Source organism: Vanellus vanellus, assembly GCF_965231255.1.
Source record: "Vanellus vanellus genome assembly, chromosome: 8".
NCBI lineage: Eukaryota > Metazoa > Chordata > Aves > Charadriiformes > Charadriidae > Vanellus > Vanellus vanellus.
Window position 1 is genome coordinate 26,915,322 of NC_138913.1, and position 14,671 is coordinate 26,929,992.

General features: G+C 43.0%; 1 protein-coding gene across 1 annotated transcript; it reads left to right on the forward strand.

Annotated features, from left to right (window-relative positions):
• Window positions 1-2,380: 2,380 nt before the first annotated feature.
• AMMECR1L (AMMECR1 like) lies at window positions 2,381-14,424 on the forward strand (the record flags this gene model as incomplete). Its single annotated transcript, XM_082487431.1, has 7 exons — window positions 2,381-2,600; window positions 4,706-5,150; window positions 10,481-10,591; window positions 11,062-11,176; window positions 11,917-12,007; window positions 12,994-13,090; window positions 14,313-14,424. The coding sequence occupies exons 2-7, from the start codon at window positions 4,744-4,746 to the stop codon at window positions 14,422-14,424; spliced, it is 933 nt and encodes a 310-aa protein (XP_082343557.1). The 5' UTR covers window positions 2,381-2,600; window positions 4,706-4,743.
• Window positions 14,425-14,671: the final 247 nt, after the last annotated feature.

Consider the following 14,671-nt stretch of genomic DNA (forward strand, 5'->3'; position numbering starts at 1 on the left):
GCAGTTTGCATACCTTTATACTAGTGAAACTATTCAACCTGAGAACTCAAAAACAAGTTAAAGCCTTGAAAGAAGCCTTTTGGAGAGAAAAAACAGAGTGTTGGAAAGTAGTCAGCCTCTTGTGCTGTGGAGGGAAGGATAACTTAATTCATGTTTCAGCTGCTAAAGATGCAATATGAATTGCTCCCCATGCACCTGTGCATTTAACCTTAATTTTTTATAAAGGTTGCCAAGTCAGTTCATTTTTAGCCTCTTCATCAGGAGACTTCAGTTTCATGAACTAATTCTGGTTTAAGAATACTTTATTTCTTTCATCCAGCTATAGGGCTGTTATCTTGACTTTATTCAGAACTCTGTTCTTTCAGAAGTTAGATTATAAGAAATGGCATTTATTTCCTTATTTCTCATTTTTTTTAACTAGAGAAGTAAGTAGAATGTCCATTTTCACACTGTTGTGTTTTAACACATGCAAAAATCCCAACTTATTTCAGATTTGCCTGGATGGCAGTCTCATATTAGCTTGATTTTACTTTTAAAAAAAAACATATTAATTGTAAGATACAATTCTAGTATAATGATATTGTAACTTTGGTAATAGGAAAGTTATGATAATTGTTTGCTAATTTCCTTGGCTAGAAGAAAGAAAACATCAAAATATCCCTACAGTTTTACAAGCCTGCAAGGAGTGTGTGCATATACATGTGTATGCTGAAATGCAAGAGACTCTGGCACAGCGCAAATTAAAATGTTAGAGGTAAGACATGAAAAGGTGGGAATCAAATAAACTGCTGCTTACTGTCATGTATTTCTTGTGCTTCAGGCACAGAACATGCACAACTGGTCAAGTATTTGTTTGATGTTGTCATGGTAACAGAACACTGTCACCGCCAGTGCTCCGAGGGTCATAAAGACCCTGCAAGAAGCTTGCTCACATTCTACCGTTGCCTTTTGTAGGGCTGACAACTGTTTCACACTGTTGGCAAAGGGCTTTTGGATGAAATCAAAGGCATTACCAGCAGAGCGTGAGGTATTTTGGGGGGAAAGGGAGGGAAAGGTTCACAGAAGTTTAAAACTTGCTTGTAATCCCTTCTCTAAGCTATTCTTATCTGATTCTTTGGAAAGATTCCTGTAGTAACCATAGTTTTCATAAGCTGGTATTCAAGGCTATTATCTAGACTAAAAGGATTGTGCTATTCTATAACCTTAGAACTGTAATGTCAGCATTGTCCTAGTGGTGCAGAAACCATATGGATTCTGTAGGAGAAAGTAAAAGCCACTGACATTCAACTGGATTTATCTAACTGATTTCTCACCTCTTACTTCCTCTCCATGCTTAGATCAGGAATGGTGTACAGAAATTCTACTTCACAATCCTGAAGGCTTACACTAGTTTACTTGTCTCTTGAGGTTGAATGTGTTGCATGCTTATTCTGGAATGCGCAAAACCTGTTCTTCAGCTCTCTGAAGTGTTTTGCCTGTGTTCTCAGAAAGAAATGAGAAAGTGGTGGTGTGGTTTGCTGCAGGGTTCCTCTGCCACATAACTTGCTCTACACAGAGAACATCTCATATAGGTGGAACACCTTGATTTTTACAGTAATCCTCATCCCCGAGACAACCAGCTGTGAGAATGCTTTCCCTTGAGAGTGTATTTTGAGCCTTTATTTTTACAACACGTCCAAAAAATGCTGATGGAATAACTGTTTCTCTGTAGTATTTCTAATAGGGTTGTGTAGAATGGGTGCAGAGAAGGATCTGGGCGTCCGGGGGACGAGAAGCAGTTAGAAATATTTTAAAAGTAGGTTTCGTTCTGGCGTAATTGTGACACTCGGTATCTACTGCCAGAAACGTGGTTTACATCCGACGGTAAATAAAATCAGCTCGGCGGCCAGGGCCCTTTTTATCACTGTCTTTGCAAGCAAAACCCACCGCCAGCCTGCCTAAACCTGGGTTTTGCCCTCGCTCCCTGCCCGGCCGGATGAGGTACCCGCTGGCGGAGCCCTGTCGGTACCTTCGTTCCCGTGAAACCCTCGGCGGAACAGGCCTCTGGGCCTCTCCCCTCATCGGGAAGCTCACACCGCCGCTGGGCAAGGCCGGGCCGAGGCGTTGTGGGCGGGCGGGAGGCGGCCCTCTCAGCCGTGAGGCGGCTGGCGGGACGGGCCCGCCCCGAGCGGAAGCCCCCCGTCTCTATGGTTCCGGGGGGGAGGGAAGAGCGCCATCCCTTCTCTATGGTCGCGTTGGCTCCGCGGGGCCGACGGGAGGCTGGCGGACTATGAACATTTTTCCTTCATTACCTCACGAGCGGGGAGGAGGCTGCCGGGATAGCGGAGGACCTTCCCTCGGCCTCGCTCCGGTCCTCCAGCTCCCCTCGCTGCCAGGCGGCCCCGGGAAGCCTGGCTGCCGGCCCGGCTGCCGCGGCGGCCCCGGACCCCCTCCCCCCGCCCGCCGGGCCCGCTTCTCTGGGGAGCCTCGCCCAGGCCCATGGCTCCATGAGGCGGGAGAAGGAGGAGGAGGCGGCGGTGGCGGCGGTGGGGCAGCAGCGGCGGCGGCGGCTGGGCTGAGGCGGAGGAGAAGCCGCGTCCGGCCCGGGACGGGTGCAGGAGGTGGGCGAGCCCGGGGCGGGGGGAGCGGGGACGGGAAGGCGGCGGCGTCCCGCCCGCCGCGGCGGCAGGGAAGGGGTTAACGGAGGGGGGGGGGGGGGGGGCACACTGGGACACCGAGGCCCGGTGCAGGGCTAGCATTGCCCCGGGTTCGCGTCTGCTGCTAAACCGGGTCGTTGGGCGCAGGAGTCGCCCCCTGGGCAGGGCGGGCGCGGAGGCGGGCGGCTGCGAAGGCCTCCCGCGGCGGGAAGCGGGGCCCGCGGCTGGAGCCGGCCGCCGGAGCCGGCCGCCGGGCAGGGCAGCCGCCTTTGTTAGGCCCCTTCTGCCTGCTGCAGGGGAGGATAAAAAGAGGAGACCTCTCCTCTGCCCCCTGCCACGTCTCCGATTTGAAATGAAGAGTTACGGTTTGAAATAAATAATTCTTTTTCGCCCTAAGTGCGGCTGGCCTTCAGTGGTAACTTGAAAAGGCTCATCTATCCCAGCAGCTTCACTGAGCCATAGTAGCATAACTTTTAATAGGCACTGGAAAAAAATATATGTTTACTTTGTCAAAGTTATGCTTTTTCCTGTTGGGTTTTGTTTGTTTGTTTTGGGTTTTTTTTTGTTTTGGTTTGGTTTTAATTACAAAGGTAGAGATCAAAGGAAAAAGGATAATTTTCATTAGGTCTTGTGAATTGTTCCTTATGCAGATTGTCTTTCTAAAACCTCGAGGTGAGGATTCCAAAGCAGAGTAAGCACTACAAGTGTACGTGTTTTGTGTCGAGAGGCACGTCTCTCAACATGTCCCATACCAGTTCTGGGTCAGTTCAGGATTGTATGACTCTTACGATGGCTGATGAAACTTCATGGATAAAGTTTACATGGCTTCCACGTGCAGAGAAGGGAGGGGACTGTCACATCATGAATTTCAGTGCATATCACGCATCCTCCATTCTGTGTACATGCTGTCAGTTCAGCCATCAGTTAAATACTTGGAAGAGCTGGAGGGGTGTGCTGGTGGTTAAACAAGTCGCCTGGTACTCACAAGAGCTGAGTGTGACTTCCAGTTCTCCATGGTGTTCTCTGTGACTTACATGTCTGCTTTTAGCTCCATATGACATATAGGGAACTGTTTTTCCCTCCCTTCGTGTGTTTAGATCTCATGGTGATGACGGTATTACACTTAATTTAAATGCCTACCGTTGATGTGTGGTACTTGCCTATCATCTTTGTTCATTTTTGTCTGCATAGGTTTCCTCCCTGTATTTGTTCCACCCCTTCTTGTGATGCAAGAGCTAGCATTCTCTTCTCTGCAAGCAAAACACTGTTCTGGGGTTTTTTTTTTATACTGTATCTGTTTCCTGCCATTACCGCTGCCCTCTGTTCAGACTGTGCTCAGTCTTCAGCTCTTCCTCTCCTGCATGTCCTGACTGTACACCCGACATTTTCACTTATGAGCACTATTGGTTTACTTAATCCTAGAAAGTAAACGCAGATTCTAGATCCTCAGGTCTGGAAAATAATCTGTTGTTTAGAAAATGGTGGTACGATGCTTGTAGCTTCTCATTGTGCCTTGCTTAGGCTAGCACTAAGTCAAGGGCAGCACCCCTGGGAGTCCAACTGAAGGTGTCATTTAGATTTGTTACTGAAATGCACTTGTGGTTTTTAAGTAGCTGTTTGCCATTGGTGCAGACATTGACGGAGAGGGAACGGGTGATCCGGAAAAGTAGTGGATGGGGTATATCTGTATTACAAAGTCTTTTTGTCTTTTTTCTTCTGTTCTCCTTTGGTTTCATTCTCTTTATGGGAAGACTGGTTATGGTGTTGGTTTTTTTTTTGTGATGAGTTGCCTGTTACAGTGTTCAGTACACCTCACCAATAACTTTAGAAGTGGGATTTCATGCATGTTGCATACACGGTCTTTCAATTTATGTGTAAAAACACCCATTCTGCTTGCTGAACTGGTTTTAGTTCTGTACTTAGTTGCATGTTGTGTGAGTTTTCTTCCTTTTTTTGTTGCAAAAGCAAACCTCTCTGACACCTTAGCAGAAGCATGGAAGCAGATGTTGGGTTTTCACCTGTAACTGTTTTGTGTATTGTTTTTTTTCCCCCTGCCCCTTCCTTGACAGGGTTCTGCAGTGCTCCAGGGAGCGAGTTTTGAAGCAGGATGGGAAAAAGACGCTGTGTTCCTCCACTTGAGCCCAAGCTGGCAGCTGGCTGTTGTGGGGTAAAGAAGCCCAAATTATCCGGGAGTGGAACGCACAGTCATGGGAATCAGGCCACAACTGTACCAGGCTCCAGTTCAGGTCCTCTTCAGAACCACCAGCATACAGACGGGAATAATGGAAGGGAGAACGTATCTGACTTGACTTTGGGCCCAGGAAATTCCCCGATTACTCGAATGAATCCTACTTCAGGAGCTCTGAGCCCACTTACTCGGCCCAATGGAACTGCCAACAGCACCAAGAACCTGGTGGTGACAGCGGAGATGTGCTGCTACTGCTTTGATGTACTCTACTGTCATCTCTATGGTTTCCCTCAGCCACGACTTCCTCGATTTACCAATGACCCCTAGTGAGTAAATCCATGTGCGCGAGGAAAGCTGAGAAACCAGCATCCAGAGCTGTGGTTTGGTTGGGGAGGGATGAAGGGTTTCTTCTGGGGAATGGGAAAACTGGTATGCAGGGAGAAAGGGGAGGGGGGAGGGAGAAGGGGGGCACGTTCTGCTGATTGCTTTGCCTACCAGAAACAAAAAGTTATGCACTGTAAGTGCACCAAAGAGTAAAAACTTTGTTGTTTGTTGGTGGAGATGAGTGGAGCTTTGAAGAGTAGCCTTCAAGGGAGAACATGCTTAGCTCTACAGAAAGAGAGCTAGGCAAAGTATGAAGAGTGGTGCTTCTTCAGCTCGCAGCCTGATGTGTTGCATGAGACGCTGTGTAATTTGAGGAGTGCAAACCCACCTCATGATAATGTTCTGTTAAAGTTTGCTCCCTTCTTTGTGAATAGATTCCTCTGCAAAAAAAAAAAAAATTAACTGCACTGTGCCTCCCATAAAATTGTACTAAAAGAATGAATGAAACCGAAATTAGAGTTTTCGGAAAACAGTTAAAATAATGTCAGTGATTTGAAGAGGATCCTGCTTCTAATATCAGACACTAACTTGGTAAAGGGACAAGGGGAGAGACGTCCTTCTGTGAAGCAAGTGGAAGGGAATAAAGTAAGAAACGGAGACAACTGCTGAGCTGGTGAGAATTGGACAAGGACACTCACAAGGGTGTTTAGTTGTCCACGTTAATGGGTTTAGCAGGGGAGGGGAACCAAACATTTGCCGGTTGTGGAACTGAAAAAGTGCGTTCTAGAGATAGTGCTAGTTGGGCAGTATGGGGAGAAATGGAGAGTTAACTTTCAAGGACAATACCAAGGTTAAGAAGAAAGGAGGTGTGTATGAGAAGAAGCGAGGGGAAGGATTTATGAAGGTGTTTCACTTTGGTGAGATTTAGGTAATGTTTATCTGAAGGTTGAATGCGTAGGTGCGGAAATGTTAATGTTGTTAAAATGTTTAGTGGAAGAATTATATGGGAAGGATCAATGACAGATACACCTTCTGACACTCCTCCAGGGGCCACCTCCAGAACAACAGATAAAATAAAAAGTTGTTGACATCCTTAATTTAAGTTAATGAATTTTAAATTGATGTAAAGGAACAACGGCTTAAACGGGTCAAGGACTCTTTCCGTGTATTGAATGTCTCCCCACCTTATTGGCTGTCAGTGTAGATGTAGGTTGTGCATCCATGCAGTTATTATCCGAGCAGGATTATGAATACATGTTCTGAATGCTACCACAGACTAAGCTGTTTAATATTGTAAATACAAGTGAACGGAGAAATACTCTGGACTAGAATATAGAATAGTTCCAGGGACTCCCTAAACTGAAATATTTCTGTTTTTTTTTTTTTCATACCTAAGCTAAGTAGGCTCCTTTCAGAAAATGATACATTAATCTGCTTATTATTTTGTCACTTGAAAAGCAAAGGTGTTTTTTTGTGGTGTTGTGTTCTTTGGTCAATAAGAGAGATTATTTTATATAGATTCATTAGTTTGGCATTAAAGGAGATTTCTAGCTGGATTTTGTTGCTGTTCCTGTCGACTAGTTTTCTGAAAAGGTGTTCTTTCAGGAATCTCAGCTGTTTGAATTTTATGCCCAAATTTGAAAAATGAAACCAGGTACTTCTGTGCTGGTGATTTAAAACTCTCTTAGATCAGCATTCCAAAGCAAAAACAGCTCCTCTCTTGTCTTGCCCTCTGGGCAAATGCTTACCTGAATTTTCTTGTGTTTCAGCGTTTATGCTGTTGCTTCTAGCAAATAGTTGTATGTACCCCAGGGCCAAGCCATGGGGTTTGCACTCTTGTAGAGCAGCACACAGGGATGATCTGTCACGCTTGAGACAGTGATGTAATGAACTTCAAGTCAAATGTTATCAAATAGAAGGGTAAGCAAAATGAAAATACATAAATAATTTGCATTGTTGTCCTTTGTAACATAATTAATGTCGATGTAAGAGATCTTTGAACAAAACAAAGGTATACACCAGAAGTCTCTCTGGACAGACAGGAAAGAGACTGTTGATGGGAGGAGCAGAAAGATGTGTGGGTTTGTCCCAGCCTATTTCTTGGATAACAGATCTTTGCAATTGGTGCTGAACCCTAATGTAAAGATAGAAGTAGTCATGAAGGTCAGGATTCTGCATAAACAGGGTAATAACTCAAAAACCAACATGAATTCCAATTACCAGCTTGAGGATGTGCACGTGGGCAACAATCTTGATGGGAATTATGGAGCTGGTAGATAACTCTGGAGTCAGGGAACTTTACATACATGTTAGCAATGACGTTCACAAATCAATGTAGAGAAGGTGGCATTGCAAGAGTTGTAGTTATGTCTGAATTAACTTGGTAAATGAAGAAAACATCCCCTTTGCTATTCAGGTTATAGAAAAATTTACAGTTTTGAACCTGTATGGTATGCAAATAATTAATTGGTTACTCCTTCCACATTTGTACTTCAGTCTTTGATTTTTTTAATTGTAGGTATTACAAACTGGCACTAAAACCACACCATGCAAGTTACTACTTGCCATGCAAGACACATAATAAGATACTTGCATCACAAAATCTGTACTGTGACAGGTTGTTTCCTAATACAGGCTAAATTCTGATTTGAACAAACTATATTTTGCTACTTTAAAATTCCCTTTGTAGTTGCAATTGAAGAAGCTAGTTTTCAGTTGCTGAAATTCCCCTCTCCTCAGCCTAGCAAATGCTCATCAAACACACCTGAGTAGGATGTTGTGCCTGGGGGAGAAACGGTTGCCATAATCTACTCAGGGTATGACTGCAAAGTGCGGGTGTTTGTGGGTGAACATGGGCAAAAGATTGTCGTGACTTTTCTCAGTAGATCTGGGAAATACACTTTTCAGAGAGGGGCTATGGAACAATTGACTTATTGTCTGCTGCACCTGCAATTTGCTAAGCACATTTATTCTTCAGATACAGAAACATCTTTTCTACAGTCAAAAACTTTATAATGGTGAAATTTTATATACTTGTACAAAATCGTATCTTTTTTATGCCTCAGTTGTTATGACCACAGTGCAAAATTGTTTAAAATGTGCTTTAAGATATCTTAAAATATGACAGCCTTCCAAATGTAATTATCCTGTCCTTTCTAGTAATATCTCTTCTATTATAGATGCAGAAAGCTGTGTCACGGCTCAGTGGAAACATCTTTTTCTTTTCTTTTTTTTTTTGGGGGGGGGGGGGGGGGGGGAAGAGGTAAATTGGAAATGTGAACCCATAATTTGAATCGAAGAAGAGAAGGAACTTACTTAGATTTGTATTCTGTCAGTGATGCTTTTCATTTTCTGCCTTCCCTTTTCTGTTTGGAGTGAGTGTCATGTGGGCTAAGTAATGGTTTCAAAATTTTAATTAGATTAAGCTAAATTTCCACTAAGCTTTTGACAGTCCTGTTTCTCAGAAATCTCCTTTGTAAGTTTGGTATCTTTTATTGGTAAGCTTTCTAATGTATTTTCTTATGCTCTGTTTCTGTTTTCTGTTTCAACGTATGGTAGCTAGATGAAAATGTAGAGGAATGATATCCTGAAAGTGCCTTGAAGTTTTGTTGGAAAACTAGAACAGTAAATCCTCTGTCTTGGTCAAGCAACCATAAGGTGGCTGATGGTTGTGGATGAATGTTTCCACTTCCTATGTGGGCAAAGTACTTCACAATTATCACTTAAAGGCTATTTGCTATTTTGGGTAGTACTTCTGCCATTGGTCACAGCTGTTAACTAGATCCTGAGTGATGGATTTATGCTGTGATAGAGTTTTTTAATTCCATTGTTGTTCTGAGGAACATCACTGGGCATTGCTTTATCACTACGTTTTAAATTATGTTCTATCTACTTAGACATGAGAAGCTCTGTTGCCTGTATTTGAGAAATCGCCCACACTGGTTGGTCATCCATGTGGAAATCACACTGGGATTATTGTCTTAACAGAATCTCTTAGTATTTTTTTGTAATGTTTGCTGCAAAGATATATTGCTTAGAGGAGGTTCAAGAGTTTGAGGAAAGTGTCTGAGCTCTGTTGTAGAAATCAGTTATTCTGTCTTTATGTTTTAGAACTCCTGTCAATGTTGGCTTAATCTCAGAAAATTACTTTCTTAACACTGCATGTTTTCTATCTTATTACTTCTCTTTTGAAGTTCAGTAGAAATCCACAGACTGATGTTTGGAATCACTGATGACTAACTTTCTCATTTAGGCTTGGGTTCTAAGTGGCCACATCTTGTATTCAGTACTCTGTAATCTGAAAAAGTAAGATCATTCATCCTGTTTTTATAATTAGATCAGCATCATCAGTTGCTTTGCAGAATTTTCCAGATGTTTAGGCGTTGTTGTAGAGCTGCAGCCTCCACTATCCTTTCTTCACTGTTTGTCTCTGCAGCTGTAGAAGCGAACTTTTTGCATTTAATATTCACAGTCATCTTTACCTATTTACCTCTTCATAGACCTCTTCTGAATACTGTTGTTCTGAACTTCTTGTTTTTAAAGGCTTAATCATGGCTTCTAGTTTAACAGATTGAAATGAGCCTGCTGAATTTGAGAATCTACTGTTATGCCTGTAAATTCATGATAGTAGACAGGAAAATGGAAATCCGTGATGTTTGAGTAGCAGCAATATAGTGATTTAGATACATGTTCAACAGGAGAGAATCTGTGTAAATATAAATCAAATGTAAGGTAAGCAAAAGATGTGAATATAAACTGAGCACTAGAGACAGACCCAGAAGTCAGATCCTCATGGAAATAACAGAAGAAAAAAACCCTAGGCTCGCTTTTTATCCTTTGGGGAAAAAAAAAAAAAGCTTTTATCGCAAACCTGAATTATAGATGATTTGCAGAATGCTTGGGAATCTTTCAGGTTCTATGGTACTATAAATAAGTAATCTTACTTGCTTCACCTATATTAATTTTGATATGGGTTGTCACGCTACTAAGTGAGGCCATTTCTTACAGAAGTAATCAGTGGGGTCAAATAACCATATCACTCGTTAGAAGACAGCACAGAATCTGGCCAGGAAGGTGTCAGTGGAGAGCTTACAGAGTACTGGTGGAAAGAAAGGAGTATGCCAAAAGGTGGGGGGAGATGTTGGGTTTTGCACTTGGGTGTGTGTGGTTTTTTATTATTGCTAGGTAGCAGGTAAGAAAACATGTCTATTGGGGTTTATTAGAGGGAGGGGAAGCAAGTGCACACATATGTGCTCTTTTAAACCTTGTTGGTCTCCCCTTAGCAAACAAATACCTCTAGAGGCTGGAGTATTTCTGGTTTTTGCCTTTTCAGTCCACTCTTCGTGACGTGGAAGACGGGGCGAGACAAGCGGCTTCGTGGCTGCATCGGGACCTTTTCAGCCATGAATCTTCACTCAGGACTCAGGGAATACACATTAACCAGGTAATTATGTTGAAATAAATCTGAAATTAGCTTAATTTGCTGAAGATCTTAAGGACTGAGGGTTAAGATGTTGGATTGACATGGTTCAATTTAATATGCTTCACAGTAAAATAAACCTGAGAAATGTATGACAGTTAGGGTAAAGTAATATATCACGATTTAGTGGAACATCTTTGCAACAGGTGAATTTTGGTTCACATTTTAAGGGTAATGTTGAATCCGTCTTGCATACTAACAGTTTTGACATCTTATGTAGCACATACCTTCTGTCCAGCTGCAGAAAGTGGAGGACAGCATCACGAAGCTTGCACTAGAATTTGCATTCATTAGATTAGGGAGAGATGCAAATCACTTTCTCTGCTGTAGCAAAGAGGAACATGTTTCACAGAGACATAATCAAAAAGGGAATAATTGAGCATCTGACACTTTAATTTGGTGCTTGTATTAGGCATATGTTCTCTTCCCTTTAGTGCACTTAAGGACAGCCGATTTCCCCCCCTGACCCGCGAGGAGCTGCCCAAACTCTTCTGCTCTGTCTCCCTCCTCACTAACTTTGAGGATGCCAGTGACTACCTGGACTGGGAGGTGAGAACAGGTGCATTTGGAACTCTGCATCACTCTCTCGTTCCGTTCGGGTTCGGGTTAGTACATGGTGATGTGTCTCCTTCATTATAGGGGTGGACGGGTATTGAAACCGGGAATAGAAGAAATGGGGAAAACCAGAAGGGAGGAGGAGGATGGGCTAGCAATATGCCTTCGGTTGGGAGGGGATCTGAATGGGAAGAAAAGAGACATAAAAGTGTTTTATGGATTTGGCCCAATAGGAGATGGGATATAAATACATACGTAAAAACCTGGGAAGTACTTTGATGCTGTGAATAGAAACTGGGAATAAAAAGTAGTCAAGACTGAAGGTGTTAATCATTTTTAGGACCTTGTACTTGGAAGTATATTTAGTTCAAGATGGATTAAATAGGCTTTGTGGTTGGGCTACTTTAGGCATGATTCTTGTGTAGCAATCTTGTCTTTCTTGCCCAACATAAGAGATCTAAACCAGTCAGACTTCTGACAAGACTTACTTCAGAAGTGGCAGGGAGACTTGTTAGGCTCATCCGGGAAAGGTGGCACAGCTCCTCGATGCTGCGAAGAGAGCTGCTTGTGAGACCTGCCTGGCAAGGACAGAGAGTGGGGAAGAGAATGTCCTTATGCAGGCAAAAGCCAAACTGGCCAGAGAGAGAGAGACACAGTGTTGTGGGAATGACAACTCAATCATGGACTCAGTGCTAGCAAACACCTCTTATTTGGCTATTCATTTCCATCTATAGGTTGGGATCCATGGGATCAGAATAGAGTTCATCAATGAGAAAGGTGTCAAACGCACAGCCACGTATTTACCTGAGGTTGCTAAGGAACAAGGTGGGTTTGAGATGGCAGCCAAACATGTCAACACATTGCATCACAGAATTGGGTAACATAAATCTATGCATTTTGGGTTTGGATTGCAATCCTTTCCTCATAGTAGTGCCGTGGAGCCACCAGGGTTAATCTGGATAACTGACACCTGATACAGGTGCTGCTGGGTTTTCATCTGGCCTTTCTCTCATTCCACATCTGTGCACAGCTGTATCTTAGTGTAAAAATGTTTTAGGGCTTAAGAAATAGAGGATCTCAAAGTATGGATCTTCCAGCTTCATTCAGCGTTGCATCTTTCCTCTTCTATGTTTCTCCCACCAACTAGGATAACTGCAGGCTGCACAGCACCAACAGGAGAGTCCCTTTCCTCCTCATTCTTGCTAAAGTAGCATCCTCCAGATGAGGGCAGGAAACAGGGCCCCTCTGGAGCACACTTCCCACTCAAATATAGTAGTGGTCACCATGGTAACTGCTCAAAATATTGCCTCCTTTCCTCCACCTAGCAGAGTGGAGTGGTCGCATCCTCCTGGCTCTGGGGCAAAAGACTAAGGTAGGAATTTTAACTCTGATCTCTCACATAGCAGTGCACTGTGCTATCACTAGAGCATCAGGATGATCCCAATTTGTCTGTGTAAAGAGCTAAATATTATCTTATTTTAAGGCTTAGGGAGCTAAACTTGAGTGGCACGTGATAAAACGGTTTGGGGTCCCTGCAACAGAAGCAAGGCACAGACCTTTATAAGAAGGGAGGCCATATGGAAAACGTAATTACTGTTTTATACACCAGTTCCAATATGACTTAAAAGGGGTTGGCATGTGCAAATAGTGTGCGTGCATAACACCATGTATGTCCAGTTCAGCACTGGTATTTCTAAAGCTCAAAGTTTCCTGTTTAGTTGTTTGCTTTTCTAGAGGTCTTTTAATGTATTTCTTATCTTTTTGAAACTTTTTTGTATAGAAAAATGTCCCTTGCTTCTATTTTTCAATAGACTGGGATCAGATCCAGACCATAGACTCCTTACTCAGGAAAGGTGGCTTTAAGGCTCCGATTACCAATGATTTTAGGAAAACGATTAAACTCACCAGGTAAGTTGATATATTTGTCATCTTTTAATTTTACTTTGTAGTGTTTTGTGGGTAATTTAAAAGTATTTGTGCCTGATGTAAGTCTTCATGCCTCTTTCAGATGAGATGTAGTCTGAAAGACAAAATCATAAATGCCACGTGTTAGGCATATCGTGTATATGGAATGAAGCGCAATATGTTCAGTCCATGCAGGATCAAAGTTAGCATTTTCTAAGGGACGTGCCACTGGTTTTAATATTGCCATCCACGTGAAAGACCAAAAGAAGCAGAACCTTTGAAAGTTAAAAAGGTTGATTTTTTTTCTGTATCTTTACAACGGACTTCCTTTTCTCAGTGTGCTCATCTGTGCATGGTGTAGCTATTTGGAGGTGACAGCTGTCTTAAAACCAAACCACACTCAAATTTGTCTGGTTTTCAGATCTGCTTGCTTTTCTCTACCCCCAGCCGTCCTATTGGTTTCAGCTCCCTTTATGTTAGTAAAAATTGGAACATTCTGGTTTTGTATAGAAACACTAATTTATCAGGTCATTCCTTACCTCTGGAGAAATGAGGTGGGTATGCAGGGTTTTTTTAACAGGAGAGGACAGGATGAAGGTTTCCATTAAAATCTAGCGTAACATGGACTTAGTACAATTTATGACCACTTTGAAGTTATCTGTTGTGTAGAAGCTTTAGAAGCACCTGGAAATCTCTGGTCTCTCAGAAGGGACTTCACATTTTGTGAATTCTGATTGTACAACATGGACTAAGTCACATACGTGCTATAAAAAAGCAGCCTTTAACCAACTCTCCATCATTTTCTTTCATTAGTCTTTCAAATGTGAAGGTAACCACAAAAGTAAATAATAGTGAAATACCGGTTATTTCTGGTCTCTGAAACTGAGTATTCTTGCAGCAAACTTTTCATGCCCCTTTTTTTTCCCACAGCAAGTGGGTAAAAAAAATCCAAATCGATCATTTGTTTCCTGTGTGCTACTTCAGGAATCCCCTTAATTATGATTGCCTTGAATAGGGCTCAACTTTTGGGATATTGATGCTAATGCAAACTTAGATGGGTTAGTCAGATTACTGCATGAGGTAATATCAAAGTAGTTTATGACATGGGTTCCTCTTGTTGGTTATTGGCTGTGAGCAAAAAGGTGATCTGGGATGAACGTTTTTAGGTCTAGTCCCTTCATATTGCATAGTCTGTTTACGTTATTTTTTCTTACTGTTCCCATAGGTACCGCAGTGAGAAGGTGACAATCAGTTATGCAGAATACATGGCTTCCCGTCAGCATTGTTTCCAGAATGGCACTCTTCATGCCCCCCCCCTCTACAATCATTACTCCTGACACACGGCTGCATGACCAGTCCCACTCCTCAGTTGCTGCCAACGGCTACGACATCATTGGGGCAGACGCCTCCTCTTCCTGGTCCAGTTACTTCTATTACTGCACCATTTTATGATGCTAGCTTCCGTTGCCAAGTCTGCCTTCCAGCTGACCTGGGGGGAGGATGAGAGCATGACAGAACTTCAGGGGCCCAAGCCTTATCTCAGCCTTCCCTCTGAACGGGGGTTCAGTTGGATTGGGGCTCCAT